Source organism: Octopus bimaculoides, chromosome 3, assembly GCF_046866305.1.
Source record: "Octopus bimaculoides isolate indiv1 chromosome 3, ASM4686630v1, whole genome shotgun sequence".
Classification (NCBI taxonomy): Eukaryota; Metazoa; Mollusca; class Cephalopoda; order Octopoda; family Octopodidae; genus Octopus; species Octopus bimaculoides.
Window position 1 is genome coordinate 124,081,062 of NC_142930.1, and position 27,808 is coordinate 124,108,869.

Sequence of the window (27,808 nt, forward strand, 5' to 3'; positions counted from 1 at the left end):
GAAACACTGCTAGGCATTTCGCCTGGCGTGCTAACGTTTCTTATTTCTTTACTGCCCACAAGGGGCTAAACATAGAGGGGACAAACAAGGACAGACAAAGGGATTAAGTCGATTACATAGACACCATTGCATAACTGGTATTTAATTTATCGACCCCGAAAGGATGAAAGGCAAAGTCGACCTCGGCGTAATTTGAACTCAGAACGTAACAGCAGACGAAATACTGCTAAGCATTTCGCCCAGCATGCTAACGTTTCTGCCAGCTCGCCACATTTAAATATTCTTTTCTACTCAAGGCACAAGGTCCAAAATTTCGGGGGAGGGGGCTAGTTGATTAGATCGACCCTAGTATGCAACTAGTACTTAATTTATTGACCCTGAAAGGATGCAAGACAAAGACAACCTTGGCGGAATTTGAACTCAAAACGTAGTGGCAAACGAAATACCGTTAAGCATTTCGCCCGGCATGCTAACATTTCTGCCAGCTCACCACCTTATACTACAAAATATATTAAATGCTTTATTAGTCAATACTGTGTTCTACTTTGTTAGTAATGCAATTAAATCACTTGTTAAGGTTATCTACTTTTAAAACATCAATTTTTTGTTGTATAACCATGTATAATCATGCTCAACAGTTGCACCACTCTCAGCAAAAAGGTGTTTGGTAAGTTTTATATATATCTTGGTAAGAATATGTGCAGCATGTTAAGGTTTTCGAATTAGTTAGTGTTATTCTACTATAGCCTCAGGCCAACCAAAGCCTTGTGAGTGAATTTGGTAGACAAGAGCGGAAAGAAACCTGTCATATATAAATGTGTGTCTGTGATTATCTCCCTTGTATTAGCTGTTCACAAGGGCAGTGCTACTCAAAGTGGTGGTCTGCATTTGCATGACACTGGGGTGCCTTTACGTGTCACCAGCATAGGTGCCAATTTGTGTGACACTGGTATCTGCCATGACTGCGATTTTGCTTGGCTTGATGAGTCTTCTTCTCAAGCACGACATGATGCCAAAGGTCTCAGTCATTGCCTCCGTGAGGCTTCAACGCTCGAAAGAAATTCAGGCATTTTGCCTCCATGAGGCTTCAACACTCGAAACTCAGCCATTTTGCTTCTGTGAGGCCCAACAGTGAAACTCATTTACAACTATCACACGATGGCAAGACAAAGAGAGACAAACACACACATATATACAATAGGCTTCTATCAGTTTTCGTCTACCAAATCCACTCACAAGGCTTTGTTCAACAAGGGACTATAGTGGACTGAAGCTGAAACCTCGTAACTACAAAGCCATACCTTGTACGTGTGCGAATATTTTTATATATGTTTGATATATTAAGTAGAGAAAATGTATTTAATACATGCTGTAAAGATTTACAGGATTTACTTATTAGTTCAAGGTTGGTGACTCAGTTTCAATTCTCTTTTTCAGTTGATTGAACAAATAAAAGCCACTAATGGATACATAACCTGCAAACATACGCAATGACACACATACAAGTATTTCTTTATCAATTCTACTGCAATTCTCAATTCAGTTGATGCATGCACACATAAGCATATATGAACATTCTTGTATACACATGAATATTATATCAATGTATGTTATTTTTAACCCTTTGGTGTTTAAACAGGCCATATCTGGCCCAAATATTCTACATGTTTTATATTTGAACTAGCCATATCTAGCCTCTCACACCTAACCGACAATGACATTCTAAAAATAAATAATCACACCATTGAAACCTCAAAGCTATGAGATAATGCATAATTAATTCAAAACAATTTGAGTGAAAAAGTATTACATTTAACAGTAATGTGAACATTAAAGGGTTAAGGTTGTTTTTACAGATATTCTATATAAATTGGAGCTATCACTAGTTTTTGCTACAACATTTCATATAGAGATGTCAAATGTAAACAAACAATGAGATCAGAGAGAATAACTTAGCACCACTGTATGCAGTGGCTCTATAAGCAATGTTTTCAGAGACAGAAGTGGGTTAGATGTGTGCTGATGAAGGGGCAACAACCCCCGAAGTATGGCATATACACTCATTACCCACTTTTGTCTCCAATCTCATTGCTTGTTTACACCTGACGTCTCATAACAAAATCAGTGATGGCTAAAGTTTCTATAGAATACCTGTAAAAACAACCTTTAAAATAATGTAACAAGCACTGCTGACACGGTAGAACGTGGTACTGACTTATAAAAACATAATACAGGGTGTCCACAAAGTCTGGTTACATGGAGTAAATAAAATCATAACATGAACAATTAAATATAAGAAATAATAATTTCTTAAAGTATGTGTTAATCCCCGTATGGGTATATGGAGTAAATAAAATCATAACAAACAATTAAATATAAAAAATAATTTCTTAAAGTATGTGTTAATCCGCATGTACCCAGACTTTGTGGACACCCTGTACACTTCATATGTTATATTGTGTTTGCATAACAAAGTACCACATGCCTACAAACCTTGAATCAATGTGTTTAGATGTTGCCTCTATATCTCTGCAACGCTCAAGTAAGGAAACAGTATATCTCCTCAAGTTCACAGAAAACAAAACACAGAATCAAACAAACACATAGATCCTCGGTTCCCAAATCTGGGTCCACGTGACCTTTGGGGGTTTTTATAAGATTTTTTTTGTGAAATAAATTGGTTATACTTCTGCAATACACAAAAGTGTCTTCTGCTATAGCCTTCTACTATAGCCTTAGACCAACCAAAGTCTTGTGAGTGGATTTGGTAGACGGAAACTGAAAGAAGCCCATCATATGTGTGTGTGTGTGTGTCCATGTCCTTGTCCCCCCATTACCGCTTGACAACCAGTGTTGCTGTGTTTACGTAACTGTAACTTAGCCATTCAGCAAAAGGAAACTGATAGAATAAGTATTAGGTTTAAAAAATAAGTCCTAGGCTCAATTTATCCAACTAAAATCCTTCAAGGTGGTGCTCCAGTATGGCTGCAGTCAAATGACTGAAACAAGTGAAATAAAAATAAAAATTAAGAAAAGAATATATTCCTAATAATATTTAATTATCAAAATATGATAGGATTTTTTAAAATATCAAATGGCTATGGGGGGGGGGGTCCATCTGAGTAAAACAGGTGCCAGTAAGGTGATGCTGGTAACGATCACGCTCAAATGGTGCTTTTTATGTGCCACCGGCACGGAAGCCAGATAGCTGCTCTGGATGGTACCGTTAGCGCTCCACTGGCACAGGTGCCAGTCATCGAATTTGGTTCGATTTCAATTTCACTTGCCTCAACAGGTCTTCGCAAGCAGAGTTTAGTGTCCAATGAAGGAAAGGTATGCATAAGTGGGCTGGCTACACCCCTGGCAAAGGCCACAGGTTATGGTCTCACTTGGCTTGCCGGGTCTTCTCATACACAGCATATTTCCAAAGGTCTCGGTCAGAAGTCATTACTTCGGTGAGGCCTAATGTTCGAAGGTCGTGCTTCACCACCTCATCCCAGGTGTATGTATATATATATGTGTGTGTGTGCCTTTGTGTTTGTCCCCATCACTGCTTGACAACCGGTGTTGGTTTGTTTACATCCTTGTAACTTAGCTGTCAAGCAAAAGACATCAATATAATAAGAACCAGGCTTAAAACCAATCACTGAGTTCAATTTGTTTGACGAGCCCCTTCATGGCAGTGCCCCAGCATTGGGGCCACAGTTCAACAAATGAAACAAAAGATAAAAGACGACCTCAATTATCTGAAAAAATGAAGTGTTTATAAATGTTTATTCCTCTCATATGTTTAGCTCCCATTTGTGTTAAAAACTGATTCCTTAAAATACAAGACAAGTATATAGAACTGGGTTAACATTAACTTATTTACCATACACACGTTCACATAACAGATTTACATTACATGAAAACACAAGTATACGTGTGTGTGTGTGTACATATTAGAATGGGTAATATACACATACATAGCAATGTAATATTAGACTTGAAAACACATACAGCTTCATAAAGACAACTAACCACTCTCATACATATCTAATACATAGATATATGTGTGTGTGTGTGTGTGTGTGTGTGATCAAGAATTTATGTTGTATGATGTTTGATATACTTATAGTTTAAATTATATAAGAGGGAATGCTGAAAAGTTCCTGGTTTTGGATAAAAAGAAAATACATGAGGATCAGTTAATTGTAATTTTATTCAACATATTCCCCTCTCCAATTCAAACATTTATTGCAGCAATCCTTCAGTTTTTCTAAGCCCAGTAAAAGAACTTGGAAGTTTAGGGCTCAAACCTTTCACGATACCCCTAAAAACCAGTAACTTTTCAGCACCCGCTCATATATGCATACATACGTACATACATACATATAAATATATGTACATACACACACACACACATATACACATAACTATACACATACACACACATATACACACATTGTTTTATTTATATATATATTACATACACACACACATAATTATACACATACACACACATATACATACATTGTTTTATTTATATATATTACAAACACACATACATACACTAATTTTTTCCCATACATAAATATACATTATATATTTAATATATATCAATATATATGTATTGTGAATATACACAATACATATGTAATGTGTTTATGTGTATGTATGTATATGCATGTGTATGTGTGTGAATAATTAGTATTTCAACCCTACATATGTATAAACTATTTTGGCAATAAGTTTCAGCAGTAATCAGATTATAAAAGTCGAGCAGTTTAACAGAACTAAAATGGGAGATTCTTGGAGAATTCACGAACCAGAAAGGAGAGAATTATGGAAGGACTGAAGTACTCTGGGAAAAAACAAAAAAGAATTCCTTTTTTCTTATTCATTTAGTTCTTCCCTTCAATTACAAACCCATTACTTTTTTTTTTACATATTTTTTGTGGCTTTTTTGTCATGTTTTTATTGTCTTTGGGGTTTAATTTGTTTTTTTTTGTGTGTGTGTGTGTGTGTGTATGTATATTATACAAGTAACCCAAAAGCTGTAGAAGAGAGAGAGAGAGAGAGAGAGAAAGGTGGGAGTTTAGAGAATGAATTAAATAATGTTTATAATGGAGATGATATCGATGAGGTGAAATGTTAAAAATATTAATGAAAATGATAATGTTGATGATTATGATGAAGAAAAGAGAAAGATTGTATTTAACAGAAATGTTATTAGTAGTTGTAGAGGTAACAACAACAACAACAAAGATGGTGATGATGATTCTTCTTATCATTACAATGGTTATGATGATGAAGACATAACAAGATAAGAAAGTTTAGTCAGGTTTATAATATTTAAAATATATAATTATAAAAATAGGAACAACTATTCCTATGAATACAACAGCAGCAACTATAGTTTTGTAGCGAAGTCCACAACCTTCTTCCGAACAACTCCAAATGTTATTGGGTTTCTGAAGGGGCTGAATTGATTTGTTGGTCAAAACGGATATCACCTCATTTAGAGACTGACAGCTTGTCTTCGTTGAGTTCCGGATCACTTCCAAGTCACGGTCCATGCTACGTAGGAATTCTTCAGCCTCTTTTGTCTGTGAATGTATCATGTCTTTGATGCTAAGGCTCTGAATTATCTTACGTTGCATGTCCGGATCACTGAGATTGCAACTCTCATTGTCTACACTGTTTAATGCTCCCGCTGCCATCTCATCGGAGCAGTCAACAAGGCCCGTTCGGGCATTGTGTAATGTCGAGTCTAATGTGCTTGAATCTGTGATCAGTAAGTCACTGTGGACCTCGGTGATATGGCCATATTTTCTGATAGGGACTTTAACTAATTTTCTTCCAAAGAGATCCTGGTCGCGAATAAGATGATTCACACGCTTCAGCTCAGCAACCTGAAGAAGAAATTAAAAATAGAAAGATTAAAAGACAAAAAAACAAAAAAAATAAGCATGTTAATTAAATTGATGTAATTTTTAAACAAACAATATACAATGGCCTCATACCATCATCATTTAACATCCGTGTTCCATGCTGGCAAGGATTGGATAATTTGACAAGGATCCAGTGGGTCTAAGTACTACATTGTGTTCCAAGGTTTGCTTTGGAATGGTTTCTATCACTGGATGTCCTTCCCAATGCCAACCACTTTACAGTATGTACTGGAAGCCTTTTCTTTTTCATGCCACCAGCACTAACGAAGTCACTGTACAACTTACAATACTTTATAAAACCCAAGAACGTGTGGCGAGTCCTTTTACCTTAAAGGTGGGATAGGGTGTGAGAGAAAAAGCTGGGGAAGAGCAGATTCTTGTTACAGACAAACTACTTGTTTATTCACAATTAACCCTTTAGTATTTACATTATTTTGTCAAATATAATGTTTATTTATTCACAGTGTTTAGAATTCACCATGTATAGGCTCATAGCTTTGAGATTTTGATTATATTTTTAAAATGATAAAAGCATAACAGTCACAATTGAGGACAATGAAAGAAATTTGGGTAATTTAAGAATTAAGGAAGCATTACTCATACACAGACTAGGACCCCAAATTAACAACAGGCTGGAGATTGGTAATCAATATATTATTTAGCTACATTTGGACATGTGTAGGTTAATTCTTGTTTACAACAACAAAAAAGAGAAGCTGCACGTATAAGACATAACTTAGAAGCAGCGCTACAGATATACCAACACACACGAGATTGAAACATAGCCGACCTCACTCACTTCTCATGAGGAATTCCCGAAGGAGCTTCGTGAGACCACTACTGAGACACTTTCAGGGGGAAACAAAAAAAAGAAAAGCCGTTGGAAAACAGATTATAGCAGCGACTCCATCTAAGAATATCTGAAGAAGGAATTGTATTCCGAAATATCATCAGACTATAGATAACTAAATTACAAGTATATAGTCCATTTTTTGTATTATAGTGCATTGTTGTACCATTCAAAACTTTTTATTCTTTAAAATGACATTTTAGGGTACATGTGAGAGGCTAGATCTGGTCAGTTTGAACATGTAATAGGTAGAATATTTTGGCCAGATATGACTGGTTCAAATGCTAAAGTGTTAAAGAGAAAGTGAAAATAAAGTGGCAGGATCTCTGATAAAACAATTACAGCATAGAAGATACTAAACCATTAAAAAACTTATTAGTCATCCACTACAATAATAGAATTGTTTCAGTGACCAGGTCACAGTTAGTGCAACAAAAATTTGGACACCAAAAAATAAATGATTCAGTGAAGTTAACAGTTTGTGTGAGTTTTTGAATGGTTAATATGTGACATTTGTTCTGCAATTGCTTTACTTTCAATTCAGTCTCAGATCAAAATCATTCGCAAGACAAGTACATCTCTGAAATTCTGATAAAAATTTTACCCATATTTCAACTTTTATGCATAACTAGAATTAAAGAGTCATTATCCAACTCTGATACACTGAGGCCCAACAAGTTTTTTTTTTCTCTTCATATTTTCTTGTCTTGTTTTGTCTCCAACATCACCATTATAATATTATAACATCAGTTTTTCTCCCTGATTTTCTTATGAGGTGGACAGTTTGTTAGACAGCGTGCTACCACTTTGTCTACATCTTCTACAAAGCTCTCCTATGAAATATGACAGTCACATCAGTGATATGAGCTCCTCACTTCTTTCTCCCCTCCTCCTCTACCACCATTTCTTCACTGAACTTTCCTTTCCATGGATGCCTTTCACCACCAGCAGATAAGGATATCTACATCCAGCACACCTCATCTCTTCATAAAATTTATCAATGGTTTAATATCATCATTTTAGATAGAGAGCTAGATAGATAGAGAATAAGATAGGCAGGCAGACAGCTAGATAGATAGATAGATAATGTGCATGACAGGCTTGTTTCAGCTTCTGTCTACGAAATCCACTCACAAAACTTCAGTCAGCCCTGAGACACTGTAGAAGACACTTGCCCAAAGTGCCACAGAGTGGGACTGAACCCAGAACCGTGTTGTTTAGAAACAAAATTTCTAACCCACAGCCACACCTGCACCAATTAAGGAAAAATTAATGATGATGATGATGTGGGTAGGTATGGAAGCAGAACCAAAACAACAGACTGAACTGCACTAACACCATTGAACCAGGTTACTGTGAACTACCTGCCCTTTAGTCAGAGTAACCACAAAGCCTAGGCTGACCACAATGACCAACTAACATGTTGGTCTACTTCAGATTAGTTTGAACAAAATAATTATTCAACTACTTAATTAATGGTCAAGTGCCTAGCAATTATGTAAAGAAGAAAACAAAACATAACTGCCTAAACAAAACATACTAAAAAAAAATATCCCACCTACACAAGTATGGAAGAAAAAAAAACAAACAATCATTCATACACGCACAACACATATACAAAATACTTTGTAGTGTTTATTTCAGGTGCTTATGTGCTGAAGTCAAATCCTGTTGAGGTCAACTTTGCCTTTCATCCTTCTGGAGAGTGGGGCAGGAGATAGAAAAATACCAGTCTAGTAATGTGGACATGGTGAACCACTAGAACAGAGGGTCTCAACTGGTGTTTATATGACCTTTGGGGGTCCATATAAGATTTTGTTGTTAAAATTTATGTGTAATAAATTGCATATATTTCTACAATGCATAAAATATCTTAATTCTTTTTTACACACAAGTTGCCCATGACTAACTTAACCCTTTAACATTCAAATTTCTTTGTCAGATGTAATCCTTATTTATTCACATTGTTTTAAATTAATTAAACATTATCTAGTTGATTTGAGATTTCAATGATGGGATTGTTTATTTTTAGAATGACATTGTAGTATAGGTGTGAGAGGCCTGATCTAGTTAGATTGGACGTAGAACAGGTAGAATATTATGGCCGGAATAAAGGTTTAATCCATTACACGGTTAATCAACACTGTCACTTGGTCCTTCAGTGCCCTTAGTGCGAATACACTTTGTTGTGAGAATTTAGGCTAGGGTACTAGTTCAAGAATATCTCCTTCTCTCCGATCAGTCTCAGAAGCTCCGTAAAGAGCCATGGGTACTGCCTCCCTCCACATGCATGCATGCCCGCACAAAATTTATAACACATCATTTTTTAGACATCAATCCCAGTTTATTGCTACAATTTTTCAATAAATTCACCAGTTATCATCAAGTGAATGGAATTTGCTCAAGGACACACAGGTAAGCTGTAGCAGAGATTACCTTAACAAAAGCAAACACTGATAAGATATCATTGACCCAAACAGAAACAAATACTTAGCATTATTAATATTTTGTTCTTCTCTCCATACCTACAGCCTCCCCTTCTCTCCCTCTCTCTTTCTTTGTGGGAGAGGGGAAGAGAGGGTAGTAGCATGAAGGGGAAGGAGGTACAGAGTAAACTAGTTTAATTATAAACACATCCATACAAAATAAATAAAGGTAACTGATATTGCCAGGAAGAAGGCTATATATCAGCATTCATACTTAGGCTAAGAGCTGCTTAGGATCAGATTTAAAATACATTGCTTTGTCTTGTTTTCTTAGTCTGTTAGTTTCATTTTTCAAAACCCTCTCTAGTGGCCATATTGTCATTATTTGCTAAGAGCAGAAGTTATAATGTATACCTCCTTATAAGGGACGAGAGTGAGAGACTCAATCTGCCAGTCAAACAAAGAGATGCAGCTTTTACTCTTTTTTTCTTTTCCTTTTTTTAGTTTATTTTTACATCTAATTGCTCATGCTAGCATGAATTTTTAAGTAAATCATCTATCTTTACAGCTGGGCAACATTTCTAGTGTCAAACATTCCCTCATAAAGGAAGACTAGTTCTTATTTGTTCAACTACGTAGATACATATCAAAGCTTGTAAAAGAGATGCCTCAAGGTCAACCAATTTACAACAATAGACAGTAAGAATTTATTTCGAAGACCATCCTACCATCTAAAATGTTTATGAAATCGAAGAAACTGGAAACAGAGCAATGTTTTTTTATGATTCTAAAACCCAGGCAAAAAACCTCACAAGCATCATTCTAATGACCTTTGCTATCAGCAGAGCTTATGAAATTATTCCCTTGTATCCATCTATATACCATTTAATGCTGAATGCTTTAATTAGAGTGGAGGCGCAATGGCCCAGTGGTTAGGGCAGCGGACTCGCGGTCACAGGATCGTGGTTTCGATTCCCAGGCCGGGCGTTGTGAGTGTTTATTGAGCGAAAACACCTAAAGTTCCACGAGGCTCCGGCAGGGGATGGTGACAAACCCTGCTGTACTCTTTCACCACAACTTTCTCTCACTCTTTCTTCCTATTTCTGTTGTACCTGTATTTCAAAGGGCCGGCTTTGTCACACTCTGTATCACGCTGATTATCCCCGAGAACTACGTTAAGGGTACACGTGTCTGTGGAGTGCTCAGCCACTTGCACATTAATTTCACGAGCAGGCTGTTCCGTTGATTGGATCAACTGGAACCCTCGACGTCGTAAGCGACAGAGTGCCAACAACAACAACTTTAATTAGAAACAGAAAATACTGACAAGTAACCTAACTGTCTGGTAGCCAAGCCTATGTAGTACAAAAGCAACACTTCCAGAATTTGTATAATTTCCTCAACAGTAGTACCAAGGACCTATCCCCTTACCTACCCTTTTTAAACTACCCCTAAACGAACTTGCAGCAGCACCTCTACTGAATGTACACACAGCCTCATATGCACATCATATCATACTCATGTCTCTCCCACAACTCTCTGAACAGAGAAACATGTTCAAAATCCTGCCTCCCTTTTTACCAGTAGCATCAGAGAACATCAAATACAATCAACCATCACAACACATATATATATATATATATATATATATATATACATACATGACCAGAGTCGCCTTCTAGCACTTGTGCTGGTGGCACGTTAGAAAATCATTCGAGTGAGGTCGTTGCCAGTGCCGCTGGACTGGCTCCTGTGCAGGTGGCACGTAAAAAACATCATTTTGAGTGTGGCCGTTGCCAGTTCTGGCTGTCTGGCCTTCGTGCCGGTGGCACATAAAAAGCACCCAATACACTCTCGGAGTGGTTGGCATTAGGAAGGGCATCCAGCTGTAGAAACTCTGCCAGATCAGATTGGAGCCTGGTGCAGCCTTCTGGATTGCCAGTCCTCAGTCAAATCGTCCAACCCATGCTAGCATGGAAAGCAGACATTAAACGATGATGATGATGATGATGATGATACATAAGACAAAATTCGCAGGAGCTATATACAACACCTCCACAACATTCACAACTCACAATGAAAACAGTTGAAAAAGCAAAAGCAGTCACAGATATCACATTTTCCCTGACAGAAAAAAAAAATCAACAACAAAAACAGTATATTTGACCCATCATAAGAAGCCAACCCTTGTTATCCTATTCTCCACCACCAATTGTCAAGCATGTATGGACATACACACTCACGTGTGTGTGCGCGCGTGCATGCATGTGTGTGTGTGTGTGAAGGCACATGGACTAGTGCTAAGGCATGTTGCACTCATGATCACGAGATCATGGTTTCACTTCCCAGACGAGCAGCGCAAGTTGTGTTCTTGAACAAAAACAATTTTACATTGCTCCAGTCAACTCAACAAATTAAACAAAAACACAAATTCAAAAATACCTAAATGTATAAACAAAAGTATTGTGTTAGAAAAAGAAAAGAAAAGAAAGCAAGAATTCTTTACATTGATACACAAAACAATGAACAAGCGACCTTTACATAAAGCATTTCAGAGATTTATGAGTAATTCAGTGTTGTTTTGGTTTGTTTTGTTTTGAAGTCATCAACAACAAAAACACAAACCCACCAACCTTCCCTCACCAAGCTTCTCCCTGCTGCCTTGATTCATAGGTCTTTGTGTACCTTGAGAATATGTAACAGAGATGCTCTTATAGATAGCAATTTTAATCCTTTCATGGATACATTTTCATTGAGTAGACTGCCTCCATCTTTCGATTGGACTTTTTTCAATTGAATAAAGATTTACTATAGTATCTCTCTAGACATTTATGTATTGACAGGACCAGGTGTGGCTGTGTGACAAGAAGTTTGCTTCCCAACTACATGGTTCCAGGTTCAGTCCCACTGCATGGCATCTTCAGTGAGGGTTTTCTTCTATAACCCCAGACCAACCAATTCCCCCGCTCTGGTCAAACCATCCAACCCATGCCAGCATGGGCAACAGATATTAAATGATGACGATGATTATATATATATATATATATATATACACATATATACATACACACACACATGCATATACATATGCATGCACATGTGCATATCTGTATTTGTTTATAGTTGTGTCCCCTTGTGCAAGAGTTGTGAGCGATGATGATAATGATGATATCACATTTATCAACATATCATCCACTCAATTTTGCACCTTTCAAGCCATGTGAAATAAGAGATCCCTTACATGAGAGACAAGTAAGGGGTCAGCAAGAGAAAGCACATCCAGCTGTATAACAATACTACTATTAAACCCTTCAGCATTTAAGCTGACCATATCTGGCCAAAATATTCTGCCTGTTTTATGTTCAAACTGGCCAGATCCAGCTTCTCACACCTACGCTGCAATGTTGCTCTACAAAGAAATAATCACATTCATCAAAATCTTTAAGCTAAAAGTTAATGCAGGATAAATTCCTTAGAATCATCATCATCATCATCGTTTAACGTACGCTTTCCATGCTAGCATGGGTTGGACGATTTGACTGAGGACTGGTGAAACCGGATGGCTACACCAGGCTCCAATCTGATTTGGCAGAGTTTCTACAGCTGGATGCCATTCCTAACGCCAACCACTCCGAGAGTGTAGTGGGTGCTTTTACATGCCACCGGCACAAAAGCCAGTCAGGCGGTACTGGCAACGGCCACGCTCAAATAACCATCATATTTGACAGAGTAATCTGAATGCTAAAAAAAAGGGGTTTATCAGTTTCATCTTACACACTTTGACGTAAGGGGCTTTGTGTCTAGACAAAGTTTTGTAAACCTTTTATTAGTTGACATCAGTCTAAAGTCAGACTAACTCTTATACGCATTCCTACTGTTTACAATGTCATCACATTCCATATTAAAAATGGGTTTCCTCATACAAATGAAAAATATGAAGATGAAAGAGATTGTTGACATTTAGAAAAAAATTTCAGTTGCATGTTGTAGTTATGATGTTATGTCATAGAAATGTAAAATAAAAATGTAAACAGTTTCCTACATGGGCAAAGAGATTTACATCATGAAGCAGATGAAAGATAAATTTCCCTTGGCAAAAATCAACTGCAATTCTTATTTTTCCAAATTGTTTTCAATTACTCACACATCATGTAGTAGCTTCAAGATTTCAGGGATGCGATTGTTTATTTTTTGAATTACATTGTAAGGTACAGTTCTATATTTAAGAGATGAGGAATTATGTACATTATTTACCTTATTCATATTATTTACATTTGACGGATATTTGTCCTCATTTTGTTTGTCATTAACACGTTTCGGCTGATATACCCTCCAGCCTTCATCAGGTGTCTTGGGCAAATTTCGAACCTGGGTTCTCATTCATAAGGTATTTTTCAATGTTAATCATCATCATCATCATCATCGTTTAACATCCGCTTTCCATGCTAGCATGGGTTGGACGATTTGACTGAGGACTGGTGGACCAGGAGGCGACACCAGGCTCCAATCTGATTTGGCAGAGTTTCTACAGCTGGATGCCCTTCCTAACGCCAACCACTCTGAGAGTGTAGTGGGTGTTTTAAGTGCCACTGGCACGAGGGCCAGTCAGGCGATACTGGCGACGGCCACACTCGAAATGGTGTATTTTACATGCCACCTGCACAGGAGCCAATCCATCGGCACTGGCAACGATCTCACTCGAATGTCTTTTCACGTGCCACTGGCACAAGTGCCAGAGTATTATTATTAAGGTCGCTGCCTGGAATCGAACTCGGAATCTTGGGGTTAGTTGCCTGCGCTCTTAACCACGACACCATCTGCCCGTAAGGTAGGCGTGAAAGGCCAGATTTGGATGCTTTGAACATAAAACAGATAAAATATTTGGGCTGGATATGGCTGGTTTAAATGCTAAAGGAGCAGTCTCAGGTAATATTCCTTGACCTAGCTGGCCCCATGCCGTCAAAAATGACAGCTAATTGTAGTATTTCATATATAAATATGGATGGTAAATCAAATACACTTGTCATTGTTATCTAGTGGTTGTCTTTTTGAGATATGACATTAATCATCGTTTTTGTTACTGAAAGAACGCTGGTTCACACATACAAACATTCACATACTTGTACACACACACACACACATATACATACACAAATATACTCACACAGAGTTGAAATGCTGTATGATTTTTCTTTTCAGCATTGAATGTTCACCATCCCACTTCCATTGTTGCATGCGCGCACACACACACACACACACACACACACACACACACTAACATTCACATACCTCCCTTTTACATACACATATACTCAAGCAGAGTTGAAATGCTCCCACTACCAGTTTGCCATCACCCCTTCCTTTCTCATTCATGTGTTGTGACGGAGAAAAACACAAGAGTACTATTATAGTAGATGATCCGGTAGCAATTTAACCCCTGATGTAAATGGACATAATGCTGAATAAAATGCTCTACTTTGAAACAACAAAACACCCTAATAGATTTGAACTTACAACTATGAGCTAGTAGCCAATATTCCAATACCTTTATTCACTTGACCACCATTTGTCTAGTGGGGCATTACCAAAGACTTCAGCGTTATACAATAATTAAAAAGTAGATATTCTGGACTAGGTTCCCCAACTGTATCATCATCATCATTTAACATCTGTTTTCCATGCTGGTATAGGTTGGACATGCTCCCCTGTCATATATATATATCGTCATCATTATCATCATTTAACGTCCGCCTTCCATGCTAGCATGGGTTGGACGATTTGACTAAGGACTGGCAAACCAGATGGCAAGAGATGGGTGCATCAGTTGTGCTTGAGAAGAGTTGGTGTGCAGCCTCCTAGATCAGACGAGAAAAAAACTTTTTTAGCAGCAGTAAGAAAAGGCGCAGGAGTGGCTGTGTGGTAAGTGGAGGAGCACTCCATCGGTTACGACGACGCGGGTCTCAGCTAATACGATCAATGAAACAGCTTGCTCGTGGGATTAACATGCAAGTGACTGAGCAATCCACAGACACGTGTACCCTTAACGTAGTTCTCAGGGAGATTCAGCATGACACAGAGTGTAACAAGGTTGGTCCCTTTGAAATACAGGTACAACTCATTTTTGCCAGCTGAGTGGACTGTGAGCAACATGAAATAAAGTGTCTTGCTCAAGGACACAAAGCGTTGCCAGGAATTGAACTCACAACCTTACAATCGTGAGCTGAATGCCCTAACCACTAAGAAGGATCTGTGTGATAAGTAGCTTGCTTACCAACCACATGATTCCGGGTTCAGTCCCACTGCGTGGCACCTTGGGCAAGTGACTTCTACTATAGCCTCAGGCTGACCAAAGCCTTGTGAGTGGATTTGGTAGACGGAAACTGAAAGAAGCCTGTCATATATATGTATATGTGTGTGTATATGTTCGTCCCCCCAATATCGCTTGACAACCGATACTGGTGTGTTTACGTCCCCATAACTTAGCAGTTCGGCAAAAGAGAATGATAGAACAAGTACTAGGCTTCCAAAGAATAAGTCCTGGGGTCAATTTGCTCGACTAAAGGCAGTGCTCCAGCATGGCCGCAGTCAAATGACCAAAACAAGTGAAAGAGAAAAGAGAATACTGTTCAGCATTTACATGTTGAAAGAAATTCATCTTTCTACTTGTTTTACTATTATTTGATGTTTTACTGCTTATGCTGCCCACCTCCTTTTGAGCCAAGAAGACACCTACACAGTTGTTTGACTTGCTAGAAATAATAACCGTATCTCCCTCACATCATACTCTATACACTTTAAAAAAAAAATGAGAAAGGACACATTAAATGATGTAGTTAGAGATGTACAAAAAGCAAGATTGGCATGGCTGGAACACCTTTGATCATAGTTTTGCTCAATTGAGTTTGACCTTGGGCTAAACAACAATCGCTAACCTCATTCAGTTGAATCTTTTGCTTATTTCAATCATTGGACAATGGCCATACTGGAGTACCATCGTGAAGGATCTTAGTGGAATATACTGACCCTAGTACTTATGTATGTTTTTTTTTTTTTTTCAAGTCTGGTACTTATTCTATCGGTATCTTTTTGCCAAACTGCTAAGTTATACAAACATACACAAACCAAACACTGGCACAACAAACAGAATCTCACACACACACACACTGGAGATTCCGTACAATTTTTATCTACCAAATTCACTCACAAAGCATTGGTCAGCCTGGAGCTATACAGTAGAAGACATTTGGCTGTGGTGCTACACAGTGGGACTGAACTTGAAACCATGTGGTAGCAAAGCAGGCTTCTTAAACACACAGCCATGCTTGTATGGATGTAATTTTGCAATCTGGCAGTGTGTGGGGGTAGAAAACAAATCACAGTTATAAAGGCGAAAGAGTATAAAGAAAGAAAAGAATATGTAAGAACAAACTAAAGCATTCGCCTTACTGATTTCAGTGGGGGAGATTGGGGTGATAAAGAGAATTGATAGGGGTGACAGCTGGTGAGAGAGAAAAAAATAGTGTGGGAGGCAACAGATTACATGGCTAGGCACCAAACACATATGTACACAAATATACATCTATATACATTTGTCAACAGTACACTTCCACATCTACATCCAATGGGCAGTGTACACACACACACACACACACACAATTATAAACATCTGTCAACAGATTACAATCCACATATACAATTGCAGAGCTAATACGGCTATCAATAGATTACATCCTAGGCACAAGCATGAAAACAAATATATATATATATATGTGTGTGTGTGTGTGTGTGTTTGCTTGTGTGTATCAACAAGTACCAACAACAACACACATACACAAGTACACATATACACACCGACAAACATCTGTCAATCAATTACACACAACACATGCTAAAATACATTTACACACAAAACTATAAGCATATAGGCACAGGCGTGGCTGTGTGGTAAGCAGCTTGCTTACCAATCACATGGTTCCAGGTTCAGTCCCACTGTGTGGCACCTTGGGCAAGTGACTTATACTATAGCCTCGGGCCAATCAAAGCCTTGTGAGTGGATTTGGTAGACAGAAACTGAAAGAAGCCCGTCGTATATATATATATATATATATATATATATATATATATATATATATATATATATATATGTGTGTGTGTGTATATATGTGTGTGTGTGTGTGTGTGTGTGTGTGTGTGTGTGTGTGTGTGTGTGTGTGTGTGTGTGTGTGTGTGTGTGTATATACATATATATATATATATATATATGGATAAATTAAGAAATGGAGTCAAACCCAGGTGTCGTTCAAATCATTTATACTTCCACCATATGTTCCAAAGAAAGCTTCTTCAAAACAAATGTTGCAAGTATAAATGATTTGAATGACACCTGCGTTTGACTCCATTTCTTAATTTATCCATGTTATACAAAAACATTTCACTTAACCCTGGAATTTCTACCTTTATAAGTAGGCTGTAATATCCTTGGTACTTATGTGAATTTTTCCTACCCTGGTAACTATTCATTTTTTTCCTTGTTATTCGTACACATTGAAAAAATACACAACGCACATGCAACACACACACACACACACACAAACAAACGTTGGCAGCAATCATCATCATCATCATTTCATGTCCATTTTCTATGCTGGCATGGGTTGGATGCCTCGACAGGAACTGGAAAACCAGAAGACTGCACTGAACCTAGTTGTCTGCTATGGCCTGGTTTCTATAGCTGGATGCCCTTCCTAATACCAACCACTTTACAGAGTGTACTGGGTACTGTTTATGTGGCACCAGCAACAATATTGTAAATGAGAAAAAATAAAAATAGAGTTAAAATAGTCCTTTCTACTATAGGCAAAAGGCTTGAAATTTTGGGGGAAGAGGTCAGTGTATTCAATCAACTCCATTACAGAACAGGTACTTAATTTATCGACCCCGAAAGGATGAAAGGCAAATTCGACCTCGGCAGAATTTGAACTCAGAATGTAACAACAAGCGAAATACCGCTAAGCACTCCGTCCAGCGTACTAACATTTCTGCCAGCTCGCCGCCGTTGGAGTCGAAATAATGAAACAAAATAGTCATTGGAAACAGCAGCACTATTTCTAATAATGAAACCCTACCATCATCACCAACAAAAAAAATGTAAAACAATACTGAGACAATAAAAATGTCAACAGTGGCCTGAAATCAATACTTTGTTTTACAATATATTAAATGCTTGTTTTGTTAAATTTAACAAAACAATTTTGAATAACGTTTTACAACTCACTGCCCCACTGAAAGTGGAAACTTCAATTAAATTAGCCAGACATAATTTAAATTTTAATATATTTCACAAAAAACATCAATTTATATATGTGTGTGTGTGTGTGTGTGTGTGTGTGTGTGTGTGTGTATAGATAGATAGATAGATAGATATCATCATCATCGTTTAACATCCGCTTTCCATGCTAGTATGGGTTGGATGATTTGACTGAGGACTGGTGAACCAGATGGCTACACCAGGCTCCAATCTGATTTGGCAGAGTTTCTACAGCTGGATGCCCTTCCTAATGCCAACCACTCCGAGAGTGTAGAGGGTGCTTTTACGTGCCGCCGGCACGAAGGCCAGTCAGGCGATACTAGCAATGCCCAGGCTCAAAATGGTGTATTTTATGTGCCACCTGCACAGGAGCCAGTCCAGCGGCACTGGCAACGATCTCAACACATATGTGGTCTGATCAACAAGTATCCAAACTGTCGTCATAGTAACAAAGCTAAAGCATGCAGAGTGAAGCTACTTGGCACAGATTGACCTTGGACTCTGCTGTGCATGCGCACTAAGTTTTAACGTTCTAGATCACTTCCACTGTTTACAGCAGTGCTTGGAAGGAAGGTGTGTAGCGTGTGATCATCGCACTGACCGTGACAGAGAAAGTTGAGCAGAGAACCTGCATCAAATTTTGTCAAAAGCTTGGCGATACCTGCTCAGAGGCCTATGCAAAGTTTTCAAAAAGTTTTCATCATTCTCGATACAATCAAGGAGATCTTGTGCAACTGAAACCCAAATGTCTTTTTGGTCCCCTAAAAGAAGTTTTGGCACAAACTTGGCAGACATTCGGAAGACATGACCAGCCCATGTAAATATGCACTGTAAGTAAAACAAAATGTGTACTGAACACTTAATACATGATTTCAGCAAAATTTACATATAATCATGAACTTGCATATATTTCCCATTATACAAAAATACATTTATCGAGATTTTACATATACAAAATTTTGTAGGATATTTTTTCCTTTTTTTTTTTTGACCTTTCTCAGCAGATGTTACAAGTCATATTAGAACTATAGAGAAACTAATCTATAATTATTAAGTAAACTAAAAAAAAAAACACCTCTATATTGAGTTTATTTTTTTAGTTGTGTTGGTTCCTTAAGTTACCTCAAAACTCCTCCCCTACCCATCATCATCATCATAATAATAATTCTTTCTATGTGTGTGTGTGTGTGTGTGTGTGTATATATATAGATAGATAGATAGATAGATAGATAGATAGATAGATAGATAGATAGATATCATCATCATCGTTTAACATCCGCTTTCCATGTTAGTATGGGTTGGATGATTTGAATGAGGACTGGTGAACTCAAAGGGATTAAGTCGATTACATCAACCCCAGGGCATGGTACTTATTTTATCAGCCCTAAAAAGATGAAAGACAAAGTCAACCTCGGTGGAATTTGAACTCAGAACGTAGCGGCAGATAAAATACCGCTAAGCATTTTGCCCAGCATGCTAACAATTCTGCCAACTCGCTGCCTTATAATAACAACGATAATAATAATAATAATAATAATAATAATAACAATGGTTTCAAATTTTGTCACATGGGTAGTAATTTTGGGGGAGGAAAAGGGGCGATTACATAGGACACTGATTGTATGACAGTGATAAGAATTTTACAACCATCACACAACACCTAAACAAGGAGACACACACACACACACACACACACACACACACAAAGGCTTCTTTCAGTATCCAACCAACAAACCCATTCACAAGGCTTTGGTTGGTCTGAGACAATAGAAGAAGACTTTCGTCCAAGATGCTATACAATAGGACTGAACCCAGAACCATGTGGATAAGAAGTAAACTTCTCATCGCACAACCATGCCTGCATCTAGAAACAAATAAATTCCATGCATTACAGAAAAATGATAGAGAAACATTCTTTATTGTATAAATTGAAAGAAAAATATACATCATTATTTTAAGGGCTACGTTGTCATGGTAGCATGGGTCAGACAGAATTTGTTGAGACAGATTTTCTTCGGCTGGATGCTCTTCTTAAAAACCCTCACCAGGCTGGATGCTCTTCCGGTCAACAACTCTCACCAGGTCAGATATCTTTTCCATGGAAAATTGGAAACAAATGACAGTGACACTTGTTTACAACCACCACACAATGTTAAGGCAAAGTAACAACACACACTCATATATACATACAGGCTTCTTTCAGTTTCTATCAATCAAATCCACTCACAAGGCTCGCAAGAACTACTTTCTACAATAGAGCAATTGTAGAAGACACTTAGCTATGGTGGTGTGCAGTGGGGCTGAATTCAAAATCCCATACATATATTTTTTCTGTTTGTATCTATAAATAGGCACAGGTGTAGCAGTGTGATTAAGAACTATATGATCTCAAGTTCAATTTCCATGACACTTGAAGTAACTGTCATATACTACAGCTCCTGGGCCAACCAAAGTTTTCTAAGTGGGTTTGGTGAACAGAAACTGAAATAAGCCCATCATATATATATATATATATATACACACACATATACATGTATATGTATGTGTATATCATCATCATCATCATCATCATCATCGTTTAACGTCCGCTTTCCATGCTAGCATGGGTTAGACGATTTGACTGAGGACTGGTGAAACCAGATGGCTACACCAGGTTCCAATCTGATTTGGTAGAGTTTCTACAGCTGGATGCCCTTCCTAACGCCAACCACTCAGAGAGTGTAGTGGGTGCTTTTACATGCCACCCGCACGAAGGCCAGTCAGGCAGTACTGGCAACGGCCATGCTCAAAATGGTGTATTTTATGTGCCATCCGCACAAGAGCCAGTCCAGGGGCACTGGCAACGATCTCACTCAAAAATCCTTACACATGTCACAGGCACAAGTGCCAGAAAGGCGACACTGAGCACAGGTGCCATCCCGATTTCACTTTCGCTTGCCTCAATAAGTCTTCGCAAGCTGAGTTTCGTGTCCAATGTAGGAGACGACGTTGGCATGGGTACCAGTCGTCGAATTTAGTTCGATTTCGATTTCACTTGCCTCAAAAAGTCTTCGCAAGCACAGTTTAGTGTCCAATGAAAAAAAGGTACACATAAGTAGGCTGACTACACCCCTGGCAGAGGCTTTGGATTTAGGTCTCACTTGGCTTGCCGGGTCTTCTCACGCACAGAATATTTCCAAAGGTCTCGGTCAGAAGTCATTGCCTCGGTGAGGCCCAATGTTCTCAGGTTTTGCCTCACCACCTCAGCCCAGGTTTTATTTATATATATATATACATATATATATATATATATATATATATATATATATATATAGGAACCAAAGAGATGACACTGGAAAAAAAAGATTAAGTAATGAACTTCTTTAGCTTACAGCTGTTTCTGCTATAAGATGTGATGGATTCTTAGTTGAGTCCCTGGGTAACATTCTGTAGCTTCATCAGAACCTTGAATATGAAGTGTACTTTATTTGGGAAAATTACATTTTCAGAACACACAGATGTTAAGGAGTGAGAAAGTTAATGTTAATGCCTATGGAAAATTCTGTTCATAACATTTTTTTTTTTTGGTTTTGGACGATATCATCTTTTTGCTTCCATTACCACAGGAGCTGGAAAGCTAGAGGACTGCTTTTTACATGACACCAAAACAGGCATGGTTTTTACAGCTGGATGCCCTTCCTAATGCCAACCATTTTACAAGTGAACTGCATGCTTTTCACATGTGTATGTATATGTGTGTGTGTCTGCGCACGCATCCTTGTGTCTGTATTTCCCCCCCCCACCAGTGCTTGGCAACCGGTGTTGGTGTGTTTATGTTCTTGTAACCTAAAGGTTCAAGAAAAAGAGACCAATAGAATAAGTACCAGTGTTTACCAAAAAATAAGTACTGGGGTACTACTAATGTAAACAGGTTCAATTTCTTTCTAACACCAAATTATAGGTAGACACTAGAGAACTAATAATAGAGTAATTTACTCCACACACACACACACACACACACACACACACACACACACACACACACACACACACATATTCATACACACAGACTTAATCTTCAATTTCTTGTCTTTCCTTTTAATACTTATTTTTTTAAATATTTCCCCTTATCTTCTGCTTTTCATTCATTTTTGTTTGATATTCTAATTATAATTTATTTTATAAGCATTTTTTAAAATTTTATTTTGCTTCACAATTTTGTGTTGTTTATATACTTTTTTTTTAGTTCACATTTACTTCTGTTTTACTCGCTTTAAAAGGAAATCTGAAAACAGGTCAGGTTTAGAGCCTTATCTTTTTGGGTGTCATCTTTCACATATATATATTCACACACAGATACATTCAGACAGACATACTTTCCTTTATACTATTTTGTCGACAGATAAAATATCTACCTTCCTTTTGACCTGCTGCTGGCTTTAAACGTTTTTATCAACAAATTCAGTCAGAGAGAGAGAGAGAGAGAGAGAGAGTGTGTGTGATAATCAACCTCATTTAATGTCCATACTCCACAGGTTGGACAGTTTTTTTTTTTTTTTCAAAGCATCAGCACTTGTAAGGTCACCATGCAGCCTACAATACTAAGGTCCTCTTTGACCGAGTAGGGCTATAGTAGAGAAGGCAGCAGCTTTATGCTATGGGACTAGGGGTTAAAGTGAGAGAGAAGGAACCAGAAACAGAACTGGTTTCTTACCATAGGAGAGCTACTACCTAAATACACACACACACACACACACACACACACATTACATATGAGAGAGCAAGAGTGAACAGGGCAGAACTGGAAAGAGATAGAATTGATAGTATCAGGATGGAATTTCAAGATATGAAGTGAATAGAAAGATTATACTCTTTTACTTGTTTCAGTCATTTGACTGCGGCCATACTGGAGCACCGTCTTTTAGTCGAGCAAATCGACCCCAGGACTTACTCTTTGAAAGCCTAGTACTTATTCTATCGGTCTCTTTTGCCAAACTGCTAAGTTACGGGGACGTAAACACACCACCATCGGTTGTCAAACGATGCTGGGGGGACAAACACAGACACAAAAATATACACACATACGTATATATACATATATACGACGGGCTTCTTTCAGTTTCTGTCTACCAAATCCACTCACAAGGCTTTGGTTGGCCTGAGGCTATAGTAGAAGACACTTGCCCAAGGTGCCACGCAGTGGGAATGAACCCGGAACCATGTGGTTGGAAAGCAAGCTACTTACCCACACAGTGAACATTGTTCAAAAATAATCGCTTGAAAACAATTATTCGATAAACATTTATTCAAATGGAAAATTGTATGAATGAAAATTATTCAAAACGACAATTATACGAAATATTAATCATTCTAAATTTGGATCTAGTTTTTTTTTCATTCACAAAATATGCATTTTTTAAAAACCTGTAAAAAAAATCTGAAAATCAGCTTCCAGTCTCATTGCTTTGAAGGTATGAATTTGTGGAGAAAAAATTGGGATCTATTCCATCTCAATCACAGATTTTTTAATTAAATTTTTTTAACTAAACAGTTTGAAATTTCGAATACTGGTAAAATTTCTCACATAGAACACGGTTTACTCTGAACATTTTGACAAAATTTGGTATTTTATAAGTTATTTTGTGTTAAAGTTGTTGTATTTGGGTAATTTCAACCAATCAACGATGTGTATTCAGGAGCACCACATTAAAGGGGTTTTTAGTCAAAGAAACCAACCCCAGGACTTATTTTTTGTTAGCCTAGTACTTATTTTATTGGTCTCTTTTGCCAAACTGCTAAGTTACAGATACATAAACACACCAGCATCAGTTGTCAAATGATGCTGGCTGGGCCAACACAGACACAAAGATGCATTGCCATTAAAATAGCAGAAAAATTGGTAAATTACCACACACACACACACACACACACACACACACACACACATATATATATACGCGCATGTTCGACAGGCTTATTTCAGTTTCTGTCTACCAAATCCACTCATAAGGCCTTGCAAGCCCAAGGATATAATAGAAGACACTTGCCCAAAGTACCACAAAATGAAACTGAACCTGGAACCATGTGGTTGAGAAGCAAGCTGCACCTATCTATTACATATATGTCAGCCTCACAAGATGTAATATATTAGGAATAGACATGAAGTTAAGCTCATTTTGCAATCACATGGTTCTGGGTTCAGTTCCATTGCATAGTACCTCGCTGACCAATACCTTATAAGTGAATCTGATAGGTGGAAACTGTGTGGAAGCCTGTTGTGTGTGTGTATATATATATATATATATATATATGTTGTTGTACTTGGGGATGGTCATATTGCCAGTTTAGCCAATAAAAACACACGCACTGTATATTTGGTGTTAATTTGCTTCAGCTTTATATTACATTAATCTTAATCTTATTTCGGCCAGAGTTCTTTCGTCACACTTCTGTGACCTCATCAGTGGTCCTTTGTTTCCTTCTTTCTTATGTGTGTCTCACCTTGCTAACTATCAGCCATTTTGTATTTTGTATTCCTATTGTATGTGTCTACGCATGCGTGTCCTTCAATGTGTCTGTGGCTTTTGTAAGTGCATGTGTATATGGGGAGTGTCTGTATCACCTATATTCTCTGTTAATACGTGTTCGTTTGTATTCGTTTTTATTTATTTATTTGTTCGTGTGTCTTTTTTGTTTTTTGTTTTTTTTGTGTTTAATTAAATTTTGTTAACGTATGTAGTATTTAATTCCATTTGTTTATCTATGTATTGTATTATACTTTGTTCATATTATTATTGGTTTATGGGAAACATGTTGTCACATGCTGTGGTTTGTGGTTTGTTAGTGGTGTGTGTTAGTGTTCCATTCTAGTTTCCTATTCAGGCTAGGTTTCTCTTCTATTATGTGTGTAGCTTCAGTAATTTGTCTAAGTGCTGCATCACTGCTATGTGTAGATAAGATTTTAATTTCTATGTTGTTGATTGAGCCTCTATGTTCTTGCTCAGCGTGCTGGTACAGAACTGATGAGTTCTTCCCTTCCTTAAGTTCCCTCCAATGTTCGTTTGCCCGCTCCCCTATGCTCCTTGCAGTTTCGCCTACATATGTCATTGTCTTATTTCTGCATGGTGGAACAAGGAGGTAGACGGGGCTATTAGACAAAAGAAACAGGCTTGAAAGGACTGGAAGAACGGTGGTAGCAGGGAATTGTACCAATCTGCCAGAAGGGAAGCTAGACGACAGGTTTATTTAGCCAGAGGGGAAGCAGATAAGAAAAGATTTGCCAATGTTCTGCGCCGTGAGGACCAAAGACTCGAGGTATTTCGTGTTGCAAGACAGTGTAGGAGAGAGAATAGTGATGTCGTAGGAGAGAAATGTGTTCGCATGGATGATGGTATGCTTGCACTAAATGAGGCTGCAAAGAAAGAGGTCTGAAGATGCCACTACGATAGATTGCTTAATAAAGAGAATGAATGGGAGAAAGAGAGCCTGCCGTATGTCGACCCAACAGAGGGACCAGCTATCCGAGTTGACAGTACCAGGCTAGATATAGCAATTAAGAGTATGAAGACAGGGAAAGCCCCCGGCCCATCAGGAATCACTGCAGAGATGCTCAAAATATCTGGCAGTGTTGGCTACAGCCTAGTCACCCGTATTACGAACCAGGTGATACACGAAGGAGTCATACCCAATGCTACAAAGGTAAAGGTGACGCTTTAGATACAAATAATTACAGAGGCATCAAGCTGTTAGATCAGGTTATGAAAGTTACGGAGAGGGTCATAGCCCAACTAATTAGGGAGCGAATCAATTTAGATGAGATGCAGTTTGGGTTCGTGCCAGGTAAAAGCACCACTGATGTCATATTTCTAGTGAGACAGCTTCAGGAGAAATACCTAGCCAAGGATAAACCTCTGTACCTGGCCTTCGTTGACATGGAAAAAGCCTTTGACAGGGTCCCCCGATCCCTTATCTGGTGGTCAATGAGGAAACTTGGGATAGAAGAATGGTTAGTGAGAGCTGTGCGAGCCATGTACAGAGATGCTGCCAGTAAGGTGAGGGTTGGAAATGAGTACAGTAATGAATTCCGGGTAGAGGTAGGGGTCCACCAAGGTTCTGTCCTCAGTCCCCTCCTATTTATCATAGTCCTCCAGGCGATCACAGAGGAATTCAAGACAGGTTGCCCCTGGGAGCTCCTCTATGCTGATGACCTTGCACTAATTGCGGAGTCACTATCAGAACTAGAGGAGAAGTTTCAGGTGTGGAAGCAAGGACTAGAATCGAAGGGCCTTAGAGTCAACCTAGCAAAAACCAAAATCCTAATAAGTAGGAAGGTAGATAAAACACAAACCCCTTCAGGTAGATGGCCCTGCTCGGTATGTAGAAAAGGAGTAGGTAGTAACTCTATAAGATGTACCCGGTGCAAGATATAGACACATAAGAGGTGCAGCAATATCAAAGGGAGGCTAACTACGAAGTTAGTTTTTGTATGTGGCAGATGTTCAGGTGCAATAAAGACTGTAAACAAACAGGAAACAACTTCTATCTCATTCCAGGGAGAAAAACTAGAGGTAGTCGATAGCTTCCGCTATCTGGGTGACCAAGTTAATAGTGGGGGTGGGTGCGCTGAAAGTGTAGGTGCAAATGAGAGTTGCTAAATCAAACTCCATTCTTCACCAAGTGCCACATATTGTAAGAGGCTCCCTGTAATAACAGTGTAGCAACACGGTGGTGCATCAGCATGGCCGCAGCTCTGAGCTGAAACTTTGAAATGAAATGAAATATATACATATATATATACATATATATATACATATATATATATATATACATACATATATATATATATATATATACATATATATATATATATATATATACATATATATATATATATATATATATATATATATACATATATATATATATATATATATATATACATATATATATATATATATATATATATACATATATATATATATATATATATATATACATATATATATATATATATATATATATACATATATATATATATATATATATATACATATATATATATATATATATATATATACATATATATATATATATATATATATACATATATATATATATATATATACTATATATATATATATATATATATATATATATATATATATATATATATATATATATATATATATATATATATATATATATATATATATATATATATATATATATATATATATATATATACATATATATATACATATATATATATACATATATATATATATACATATATATATATATATATATATACATA

The 27,808-nt window shown here is 37.6% G+C and overlaps 1 protein-coding gene across 1 annotated transcript in view; it reads right to left on the reverse strand.

Moving 5' to 3' along the window:
- Positions 1–3,742: 3,742 nt before the first annotated feature.
- The window catches only part of LOC106874452 (lysM and putative peptidoglycan-binding domain-containing protein 3), a 57,315-nt gene continuing 33,249 nt past the window's right edge, over positions 3,743–27,808 (reverse strand). Inside the window, exon 2 of the mRNA XM_052966160.2 lies at positions 3,743–5,894. Coding sequence (XP_052822120.1) covers positions 5,316–5,894 — 579 coding nt within the window. The 3' untranslated portion in view covers positions 3,743–5,315. The remainder of the gene's footprint in view (positions 5,895–27,808) is intronic.